This window comes from Erpetoichthys calabaricus, chromosome 16 (assembly GCF_900747795.2).
Source record: "Erpetoichthys calabaricus chromosome 16, fErpCal1.3, whole genome shotgun sequence".
NCBI lineage: Eukaryota > Metazoa > Chordata > Cladistia > Polypteriformes > Polypteridae > Erpetoichthys > Erpetoichthys calabaricus.
This window is the reverse complement of record NC_041409.2, coordinates 494998-507259: the sequence shown is the minus strand read 5'-3', so window position 1 is coordinate 507259 and position 12262 is coordinate 494998. Positions and strand designations below refer to the sequence as shown.

Genomic DNA, 12262 nt, shown 5'->3' with positions numbered 1-12262 from the left:
GCGTTTCTTTTGTACTCCACAACATGCAGAGGAAAGAATAGTACAGAGAGGTCAGTTCAGCGCTATATGCAATCATCAAATTCAAATGTTAACAGTTCATATACACACAAGGACCGTCCTTCCTACATTTACGACGTGTTCGTAGAGGGAGAGAGTGAACGTGACTAAGAGAATAAGACTGAAAAAAAGCTAACTTTTAGAAATGCCATACATTTACAGCTGATCTAACGCTGTTTGTTTTCAAATAATATTGCATTAGGGCGACGATGTTTTCTGATTGGTACTATTCAGGTCATAAAATAATTTCTTCAAAATGTCACATATATTTGTCTGTTTCTTTTTTGCCTGGTGCTGCGTTGACATCGTGCACCAGAAGGTGGGAGATTATTCAGTGCGGCAGGAACATGCAGGAGACCAGTTGCTGTGTGCTATAACAAGCTTGACTTGGTGGCAATCAACGCACATGTACTGTAGAAGGCATGAACGGGGGCCACTGAGAAAAGAAGAGTGTTCATGGCTCACCTTGCAGAGGAGCTTCATCGTCACTTCTTACAAGAAAAGGCGATGGATAAAGCAAAAGAGGATGCAACATCGACAAGTTTCTGTTCCAAGACCGCCGCTTCCCGAGCTCCTTCAGTGTAATAGTAACCACAGCACAGAGATAAGTGTGTGCATTGCAACAGGTACACGTTGTAAATGTAGAAAGGACTGTCCTTGGGTGTGTGGGAACTGTTAACATTTGAATCTGATGATTGCATCTAGCGCTGAACTGACCTCTCTGTACTATTCTTTCCTCTGTATGTCCTGGAGTACAAAAGAAACACCCCCATGCACCCAAAAGTGGACACTCACAAGATCGAAGAAAAAAAAAAAAACATGCAGTCACTGATTACAACTGCAACATGTTATGTGAATGAATATGAATAAAATGAATAATGTTACATCAGTGCCATAATGTTTTCTGAAAAATGTACTATCTTCTTCTTCTTTTGGCTCCTCCCATTAGGGGTTGCCACAACAGATCATCTTCTTCCATATCTTTCTGTCCTCTGCATCTTGCTCTGTTACACACATCACCTGCACGTCCTCTCTCACCACATCCATAAACCTTCGCTTAGGCCTTCCTCTTTTCCTCTTCCCTGGCAGCTCTATCCTTAGCATCCTTCTCCCAATATACCCAGCATCTCTCCTCTGCACATGTCCAAACCAATGCAATCTCGCCTCTCCGACTGTCTCCCAACCATCCAACTTGAGCTGACCCTCTAATGTACTCATTTCTAATCCTGTCCATCCTCATCACACCCAGTGCAAATCTTAGCATCTTTAACTCTGCTACCTCCAGCTCTGTCTCCTGCTTTCTAGTCAGTGCCACCGTCTCCAACCCATATAACATAGCTGGTCTCACTTCCGTCCTGTAGACCTTCCCTTTCATTCTTGCTGATACCCATCTGTCACAAATTACTCCTGACACTATTCTCCACCCATTCCACCCTGCCTGCACTCTCTTTTTTCACCTCTCTTCCACAATCCCCATTACTCTGTACTGTTGATTCCAAGTATTTAAACTCATCCACCTTCACCAACTCTACTCCCTGTATCCTCACCATTCCATTGACCTCCCTCTCATTTACACACATGTATTATGTCTTGTTCCTAATGACCTTCATTCCTCTCCTCTCTTGAGCATATCTCCACCTCTCCAGGGTCTCCTCAACCTGCTCCCTACTCTTGCTACAGATCACAATGTCATCAGCAAACATCATAGTCCACGGGGACTCCTGTCTAATCTCTGTCAACCTGTCCATCACCATTGTAAATAAGAAAGGGCTCAGAGCCGATCCCTGATGTAATCCCACCTCCAACTTGAATGCATCCGTCACTCCTACCGCAGACCTCACCACTGTCACACTTCCCTTGTACATATCCTGTACAACTCTTATGTACTTCTCTGCCACTCCCGACTTCCTCATACAATACCACAGTTTCTCTTGAGGCACCCTGTCATATGCTTGGTCCAGGTCCATACATTTTCCGAAATGCACCATATGGGTCATAAAATGAGTTATTCCAAATATCATATATACCTATGTCTCTGTTTTTTGTCAGTGCGACTTTGACATCATGGACCATAAGGTGCATACTAATTCAGCATGAGTAGGAACACTCAATAAAACTGAATACAAAAAATTAAAGTGTCGGTGAGATACGAAGAAGGCAGATTCACCAGCATTTGTGTCAGCTGTTATCCCTCCAGATCAGAGAATTTCCAGTTCTATTGTCTCAAAACACCACTCACATCTACAGTTATTCCCAGTTTCAGATAAAAAGATAACCGCGTCAAATCTGTGGGGGGTGGGGGTGTTGTATCATGACAGAGAATAAAAGTGAAAAAAAAAAAAAAAAAAAAAACGCTTTTACAAGTCCTATAAATGTACACCGGCTGTTACAGACACAAATCAAATGTATGTTTTTATTGTATAATATTAACAATAACAGTAGCTCACTACTCAAAACGGTAAACTTGCCGGAGAGCCAATTTCGAACTCACAACCTCTGGATTATAAATCTGCGGATTCTACCGCTACACCACAGAAACGGTCGTATTATTCTTGCACCTTCTGTGAAAGTGTTTATTTGATATTTGGCCATCAGCCTTCACACATTATACAGTTCATGTCTACATTTTGTTATTTATTACTAAACCATAAAAAACGTTTCTGTTTTAATGATGTGTTTACACAGATTGTTGTAGACAAAAAACACATCACATTATTTCCTCTTACAATTCTGGGTAGCTCACTCCCAGATAATCAATCAAGGCAGGAACTGGGAGAACTTCTTGCCCGTTCTGAGGTGGTGGGGGGGGATGGTATAGCAGGTTGCTTGCTGCTTGGGCTTATTGACACATTCAGAAGACAAAAGACGCTGACGGAGAGGTGCAAAGGGATTTAACGTGGGCCGAATTTACGAGTTTTTTCGTTGGCTCTGGTAATTCTAGTGTTAACAAAGCCTCACCAAAGTATAAGGAATTTGCAAGTTTGGGTCCCCGGCTTTGTGGCTAGAGAAATTGTTAAGAATAAGTTATTTCACAAAGACAAGTAAACAATAAAATGCTTCTTTTTCTCTTATCCAGTTATCCTAAAGAGAACTACATACCTTTTTCTTTATCTACTCTGATAACAACAACGCACTCATTTCGTCCAATGCGGATAAGCTTGTTAATGGAGCGAATACGTCTTCTGGAGAGCTCACTGAGAAGAATCATGCCTTCAATGTTGTTATACTCCAGCAGGCTGACATAGGCTCCCATTTCTGCTATGGAGCGCACATTCACCATTACCACATCATCCACTTCTGGAAATTTATGTTGGTAAAACCTACAACTTAGGGCTGGCATGCTGAAAAGAGAACAAAACAGAAAAAGTTATAGTGAGTTATTCAATATTTTTCTAAAAATGGAACTTACAAGACTGTAATTATTCCCAAAAGTGAAAGTCACATCATTTAAAATTAAACTAATTATGCCCCTTCAAATGCAAAATGCGTTTGTGGGAATCCCTGACTCTTCAACTAAAAAAGTCAAGCTTCAGTATCTGGTGCAGCGATTCTCCTCTTCAATATAATCTTGACAAGCTTTTTGGAACTGGACAATAAATAATGCAGTGCTCACCTTGACCTTATTCAATGACCATTAAGGTGCTACTCATTAACCACCCTGAGCAAAAGCACTTCCTTCCAATGTTCAATTGACATTAACTTCTAGATATTCAATGTTTGGAATTGCTTTTCAGTATCTTCCATGATATTGTATATCCACTATTGTTTCCTCCTTCCTGTCCATTTTGCCTTTCTCACCTTATTCTCCTAATAGTATGACTAAAGTATTTAAGCTTCAGTTTGACTATAGATACTTTATGAGATCTAAGTAAGACTTGTGATTCTAACAGTCACCTCTGACAGTACTTGACTAGAGCATCACAGGAAATGAGCAGGACCTTCAACTAACTTATTTTATATAGAGATCTATATATATATAAAATTCTTTTCGCGTTTGAAACGGAAATTACATATGACCACGCGATATGGAAATTACGTATGAAACGGAAATTACGTATGACCACGCGATATGGAAATTACATATGACCACAGAACATATTATAATACAGGAACTAATCACTTCGTTTGTGGATGCCATTTTTATATCGTCTTTACGAATTTTTATTTGTGTGAGCATTATTTTAGTGATATTGAAAAGAAGTAAACACAAACACGCCAATCTATCCCATAGAAGTGCACCCCGCGTCGCCCTCTCCCAGCCCTCCTCTCTGGACTACAGCGCTGGAAGGACAGCATCCACATTTATCAGAATTATTTTTCTCTTAAATCACAGGCACGTGGTGCAAGGTTGTCAGGCAGAAATTTGGACAATCACATAGAAAATGTCATTTCTATACCACAGCGGTCGTATAGTGCCTTTCAAAAGGGATCTTCTACCAAGAGATGATCCAAATACATTTTAGCTGCTGTTAGTACTACTTACCTGTTGTGTTATGCTGCCTTTAAAATGTAGTTTACCCGAAACCACTCCAGTAGTGCTCAATGTATCTTTACTTCTTAAAATGTTAATGTTTTACTGTTTAATAACTTATAGACTACATTATATTTTTTTCCCTTGCACTCAGTGAGCGAAGCCACTGGGTAATCAGCTACTACTGCTATATGATATGCACAGCATGTGAACTGCTCACAGCTCCGCATCAGAGCACAAATGAGATTTGAAAATGTAGCCAAAAATACAGTGCAGTACACTAGATAGATAGATAGATAGATAGATAGATAGATAGATAGATAGATAGATAGATAGATAGATAGATAGATAGATAGATAGATAGATAGATAGATAGATAGATAGATAGATAGATAGATAGATAGATAACTTTATTAATCCCAAGGGGAAATTCACATATAATTCACAAATACTGCAAATGGTTGTTAGGTTTCTAACCAAACATAATGGTACTGACATGAAACAAGGGATACAGGCTTTTAGTCTAGATTTTCTGCATTAAATCGACTATACTTATTGTACATTAAAAATGGGTGAATGGTACAGAAATTGTAGAACTGCTTATATGTGAATCCCGCCTATTCTAAAGAACCAAATTTATTTGGAAAATTGGCTGCTAGCTATTACTTGGCCATGTGCTTGCTATTATGGAAGAATTATTTTTGACAAAATAAAATCAACAAATAAATACAGAATAAAAGTACTTTAAAAGCAACAATAAAGAAATACAGCATGAAATGTGAGTGCAAATTTGTCATGGAATACGTTTGTTCCTGTTTATTTATTTAATTTTGTCCATAATTTTCCTCCAAATGCAACATGAAATATGGTTTAATTTAAAAGTGTCACATTTCACTCCTCAAAAGTGAGAGGCCAAGCTCTGGAAAGTGCTGTTTTTGATTGGTGAATCATTTGCTGAGTGGATGTGTGAGCTTTGCTTGACCTGGGAATCCTGTAGCCCCCAAGCGAGCCGATAGCTGTGACTGCACACGTCAACTACGAGTGCAAGAAAAAGCTGCCCAGAATTTTTGTGCCAAGTGACTACTTTAATTCTTTAATCTCTAAATTCATCATTAGAAGCCTGCACCTGAAGTGTCTCCTGTAAATGTGCCATTTGACAGCCCAAGGTTTAAGTCCGGTGCACCAATGATTATCCAATTAAAACACAGCACTCGCCACAGCCTGGCCTTTCAGCTTTGACAGAGCCGTACTTTGTGTTGCATTTGGTGGAATATTATGGACAAAATGGAATGAATACATACATACATAAATAAGCAACAAAAAATATTTTGTGACACACACACACATTTAATTATCTTTTTCTTTATTTACTGTCACATTTTAGTACTTTTATTTGTGTATTTATTTAATTTTGCCAGAAATATTCCTCCGCATGTTATTACATCATTGAGCCAAGCACAATTAGTCTGATAAAAGGCCTACAAGTGCTTTTTAACTTGTAACAGGTTGCTAGATACAGAGCCACTGTCTCAACACTTTCCTATTATTACCTAAACATTTTAGTTTTCTATGAACCATATACAGTTTATGTGGGTGAGCTAGTGACTAGACTGGTAGCATAAGATGGAGATACCAGTCCATCACAATGCCAGCTCTCACACTTCAGGCCAATTCTGAGCCTTTGGTCGCTCCAACCTGCAAGCCTTTGGGATCTGGGAGGGACACCGGAATACAAAACATAAAAAGAATAATAAGAGTGGTGCAATCATTTGTGCTGTCTTTGTTGCATGTAATTTCTTGGATTTGATTCCGGCTAATTCTTGCACTGCACTATATTGTCTATTATTATCTTTATAAGACAAAACAGATGAGCAGTGACTAAAAAGAGAAATAAACAAAACAATGAAAAACTGATCAAACATCAAAAACAGACAGTTACAAAAAACATTCTCTTCAAATTTCTAACCCAAGATAAAAATTACCATTTATATTGTGAGTCTGTTATTTGTTACTAGTTAGCAAAGACCTCAAATCAATTTCGGCAGAATTTGGGAACAAACCACGAAGGAAAGGAAGGAAAACAGCACACGGCCACCACTTAAACTGATGCCACATTACATGACTTCTGGTCACTGGGTATTGCAGACTTACCAACTGCAGTTTCTGAACTTTTCAATGAACCATGTCAAATTAGCCAATTGCCTGTCATCCTCTCAGAACAGTCATGATTGACAGTTTTTCTCACAGCCAATAACAACATACTATCTGACAGAGCCAAAGCATACAAAGGGTTAACAGGAATCACAAGATCAGCTTCAGTCTCCTCCCCCATATCCCACTCTGTGATTGTACATAAAACTCGACTCATGAGGCAGACAAACTTCTGTGCTGTCTGTAAGGTCCAAAATACCAGCATCCTTTATTCCTCATTATGGCATTGTATGCATTGCACTGTACTCATTTGTTTCTCAGCTCTCCTGCACACAGAGCCCAACCCTACAAAATCAAACCCGTTTGAAGGGCAAGATGCAGACTAGTTGGAGGGAGTCGTTGGGTATGTCACATGCAACTGACTTCACAAAAGCGTGCTGCGTACTGCCTCTGACTCACTAAGATTATATAAATGAAGACAACCAAGTATTGCTAAAAAGTCGTCAAATCTGACATGGTCTTTATAGACACTAATTAACCTCTAGTAAACGCCTTTACAACATGGAAGAACATCACAGTACACAGGTGAAAAATTATTCTGACATGATGCCTAAAACCTCCAAGTGATTTTTAATGCCCCCTCTTTACTACCAGTTTTTTTTTTTTTTTAAATGTTCATTTTCTTGCTACTCAACTAATTCTAATCTAACATAGTATTTTTCTTTACTTCTTTGTAAAAGGCACTGTAACCATACCAAATGTAAAATGTGGCACAAAATACAAACTGACAGAAGAAGAAATGGCAGCACTTCTGCTCCACCTGGGGCGTCTGTTTGGAGGATTTGGCATTGACTTAAAAGTACTATTGTAGATATTTGCAACCCACCTGTTCTGCAATTGTGCTTTAAAGTACACAAACATATATTATACTTGTCAATCACCTTAGGTAGTGACATTTGATACAGATATTTGGGCTCTGCTCCTGGTCAAAAAAACTCATCTTTTGGGTTTCTAAGAAATCTCAACGAGCCCAAGATGAACAAATGTGCATGTGAGAAGTGCCATGTGCGCTGTACTAGCATCTTACAGTCCACACCTCCCTGCAGCTGCAGGCATGTGAAAAACTAAATATGCAACATGGAAACTGTTGACGCTTTCAACATACTTGAACAAGCAAACAGTAGATCTTCATGCAATCAGCACCTACAGATAAAGGTGAACTATTTGAACACATTACACCTAAAATTGACATAAATGACCATCAATGCAGATCTGCCACCTGGAAAAAGAAAACCGACCCCTCCATTTAATACTACTTCAAATCCATCAAAGTAGAACCAAGTGTTCCAGATGAGGTACCAATGATTAGAACTGCCTTGTGGAGTCTGCAGGTGGACTTTGTCCAATTTAAAGTGCGGATACTGCGGGTCTGGTGTTCTCATTGCTATTGATATGTGTGGTGTCATTATGTCAAGATCAAAGGAGCTCTCTAAGGACTTCAGAAAAAAGCCTGTGGATGCCCAGTAATCTGGGATTATAAAAAGTTCCCCTTTTTTTTCTCGAATCATTCATTCATTCCACTGTAAAGAAAAATCACTGACAAATTTCAGAGAACTGTTTATTTGTCCAGGACTGGCTGGCCCAGCAAATTCAGTCCAAGAGCCGACTGTCTGACAATAAAAGTCTCAGAGAACCCTAAATGTTTACTTTGGATATGTAGGTAACTCATAACAAAGGTTGGGTCAAAGTGCATACATCTACAATCACAAAGTGATTACACAAATATGACCTGCATTTGAGGTATGAAAGGAAAAAGCCCTTGCTGTCCAAAAATAACATCAGAGCAAGACAACAGTTTGCCATTGAACATTTAAACAAATACCAAACCTTCTGGAACAACATGCCCTAAACAGATGAATCACAGTAACAGTACACATGTTTGCGGAAACAAAACACAGCATTTAAGAAGAAGAACTTCATACCAACTGTGAAGCCTAGTGGTGGATAGATACTGATTTTGGGTTGGTTTGTTGCCTCAGGACATGGGCAGATTGCAGTCTTAAGAGTCAACTGTGAATTCTGCACCATATCAAAGTGTGCTTGAGCAGAATGTGAGGCCATCTATCCAAAAGTTGATAATAAACCAGAAGAAGGCCTTTCAATGCGATACTGATCTGAAGCACATTAGTAAATCCACCAAGGAATGGCTCAAAACAAAGAAATTAATGGTTATGTACTGGCCTAGGCAAAGCCATGATTTGACTCCCATTGAAATGTTGTGGAGGACTTTAAACAGGTAGAACATGCAAGGAAGCGCAAAACACTCTTCAAACTGAAGGAATTTTACGTGGAAGAGTTATCAAAATTTTCACGGAGTCAATGTCAGAGACTGGTGGGCTATTACACTCGCAACATAAAGCTAAAGGGGCCAAGAGCCGGCTTACTTTTACCCCAGTACACCATTATGTCTACTGATAATTTTGTTGACTAAATGATTAAAAAGGCAAACGTCCTTGTCTGTTTCATTCAGTCTACCCCTTTTACCTGTAGGCACGAGTTTGCACTAAGTATCTTCCACGGTACATCAGCACTTTCAGATAACAGATGGTTGTGTGTTGCATTGCCCAATGCATGAAAACAGCTGCACACTATGATATTCATCTGACTGCAGTTCGAAGTTCAAAATATTACATGAACTAGTATGGAATTTCAATTAGAACTAAAACTCATCTCCCAATTACGTGTTACCTCTTTATGAATACTTTTAGGGCGCTCAATAAACTAGTCTAGTTAATGACAGCTTGTAACAGGCATCATACGTCAATTGCCAGTCCAGCACACCCTGAAACGACACTAACAACTGGAATATTCACTTCAAATTTTCGTTAGTCCTATTTTGTTAAGAAAAACATGTGCTGCAAGTATTGATTTCCATAACTTCTTTTACCGTCTTGAATTTGCAACCTCGGCTTTATCCTGAAATGGTTTCAATCAATTTTAGAGTTCGCAATGTCTCTTAAAGCGTACGTGCAAAGCAACCCAGACCGAGGCGTGTGATAAAGAGCCCCCCGTGGTCAGCTGCACGCCGCCGCCGGCGGATGCTCGAGAGGCCACGGCTGTCAGCACAATCCCACTTATCCGCTCGTGAGTTTCTCGCAGAACGTGCACCCAACAGTTTTCGTGAAAATTCCGCAAGCTGTACTAAGTCGAGTAGTCCGGTATCTTCCCCTGGCGACTCCACGCAGCTCTTCCCCGCAAAGCATGACCAAGAAAGTAACTCGCGATTCATGCACCCAACGTTTACCAGGAACTTTTACCTTTAGTCTAAACGCCAATCCAGTAGAGGAAAATTTACAATCTCGTAGTAGAATTTTTAAAATGGAAAAAGGCGCCGTGTTCCAGAAAGTCCGTCTGGCCGTTTTTTCACGATGTCAGCGCCCGAGCACAGAATAGCAAAGGCAGTTTCATCAGCATGGAAAGCAACCGGCAGCTCCACCCCGGAAACGGAAAGAACCCAAGCCTATTCGCGCTTAGTGATGACGCCCAGCTCCAGGCGTGTTGCTTGTTGGCGGCCCCTATCGGTCGGAGGTTCGACTGAAAATATGTCCTAATAATACTGTATTGGGGCGACAGTCCTAAAAGGCAGCGAGTTGAAATCTCAAGGTACAGCAGAAACAGACTTGATGTTTTACGGCATTTGTACACAGTATAACCTTTATGGCCAAATCCTCTGCAGCTTTAGACTATAAGTGATAACAGGCCGATTACAATACTCATCAAATCTGTGCGAAGGGACAAAAATGTCAAAGTCGTAATGAACAGATGACCACAAGAGATTTGGCAGAAGATCCTCTGAGGATCTGATAAAGAAGCTTGATGTGTGCCCTTAGACGAAAAGTACAGAGGATTTAGCCATGCTGGAATGTAAAAAATCATTTTTGAAATTGGGTGAAAAAACTCCAAAATCAAACTCTGTAGGGGTAATGAAAGTGTGTTGGGGAATTAACCCCCGCACCCCATCACCACCACCTTTAAGAAGCACTTTTGCATTAATACTTCGTTTCAGGCACTTTTTACATGTCACAATCTGTTTTTTCTGATGGTTACAGTTGCTTATAAAATTTTGAGTAGATAAAGCCATTGGCCAGTCTTGTCAAATGCTATGTTAACTTGAAATAAATAATTGCTTAATTCTGCATGTAGAGATTCCCATTCATATTTATCCAAAACAGCCTTGCCAAGGAAAAGCTGCATCTGTAGAGTAATAGAGAAGTCTAGAGTCTAGAGAATGTAAAATAAAGTTAATCTAATCTTTTTATATAATACGCTACCGTGGCTGTCCGTTTGTCTGTCCAGGATTTTAAATCACCTGTAGCTCGTTTGAACTGTTAACCTGAAATTTGGTACACATATACTACGTGACGTCTACTATCCGCTTTTGGGGGTGATGATTGACCTTCAAGGTTATTCCTCGCTTTATTTTTATTTTATTTTATTGTAGAATCAATTTTCAGCAGTGGCCAGCGGGGCAGCAATGTGGGGCATGCGTACAGGCACCGTTCTCATTCCCTACCACCTTTGGCGTCACTTCCCCTACCTCTTCATATCTTAAATAATTTTTGAGGCAGATTGAAGACTTAAGTGCTAGCTTAAGTAAAAAATTAAGGAAAACGTACTAAGTAATTGCAACACAAACACTGACTTAATCAGTTTTAACACGAAAAGATGTCGACGAAAGAAGAGAAGAAGTGGGCCGCTAGAGTGGAGAAAAGAGGAGCTGCTCAGGAAGGAGCAAGCACATCAATATCTGAGTAAACCAATGGTAAACGTACAGAGAAAGAGGATGAAAACTAGGAATGCTAAAGTCAAGTGTATTCACTGCACAGTATCATGCAGTGCGCCGTTACTGGTTTAAAATAAATTATGATAAGAAAGATAAGCATTTTGTATTTTTTATCTATCTTCTAATGCTATTCCTGACTGAGTATTGTTGTCTCCAGCTTTGCTGAGCAGTCAGCACATTAATCACTATGCCACAGCCTTCCAGGCTCCTTTCTGCACAACTGGGTTTACATTGGGGAAGTGGGGGTGGCGCTTGATTGGATGGTACATTTTTGTCTTAAAAGCCCCTGTAGTATAGTATAGTATAGTATAATATTGTATAGTGTAGTGTAACACACCTTCTAACACACCCTGGATGCTAGCCCATATATTTCAGTGTTCAGTATACTCATTTAGGGTTACCATTCAGATGTACCAGTATATTGTGTAATGCCCCGGCCACCTTTGAACACCTTGTGGAGTGATTTTTCTATCTTTGTGTGGCTTAAAGCTACTAAAGGAGCATAAAATGTGCCTGAATCTATTGGACCAGTGCTGACAGGCACCACACAGGATTGCAATATACTATCCAAAATCACAGATCAGGATAACCACCATTTCGAGAGATCCCAAAAAAAGATGTTAAGGAACTAAGGAAAATAAAAAAAGATAATTTTAATTAAATTATATCTATAGATAGGCTATATAAACATGTATAATTTACATACAATAAAACAGTATATAGAAGAGAATATATATATA

General features: G+C 39.5%; 1 protein-coding gene across 1 annotated transcript in view; it reads right to left on the bottom strand.

Moving 5' to 3' along the window:
- LOC114666766 (eukaryotic translation initiation factor 2 subunit 1) overlaps positions 1-10179 on the bottom strand; it is a 38693-nt gene extending 28514 nt beyond the window's left edge. The window contains exons 1-2 of the mRNA XM_028821750.2: positions 9997-10179; positions 3157-3398 (exon numbers count right to left, since the gene is read on the bottom strand). Of these exons, the coding sequence (XP_028677583.1) occupies positions 3157-3397 (241 nt within the window). The 5' untranslated portion in view covers position 3398; positions 9997-10179. The remainder of the gene's footprint in view (positions 1-3156; positions 3399-9996) is intronic.
- Positions 10180-12262: the final 2083 nt, after the last annotated feature.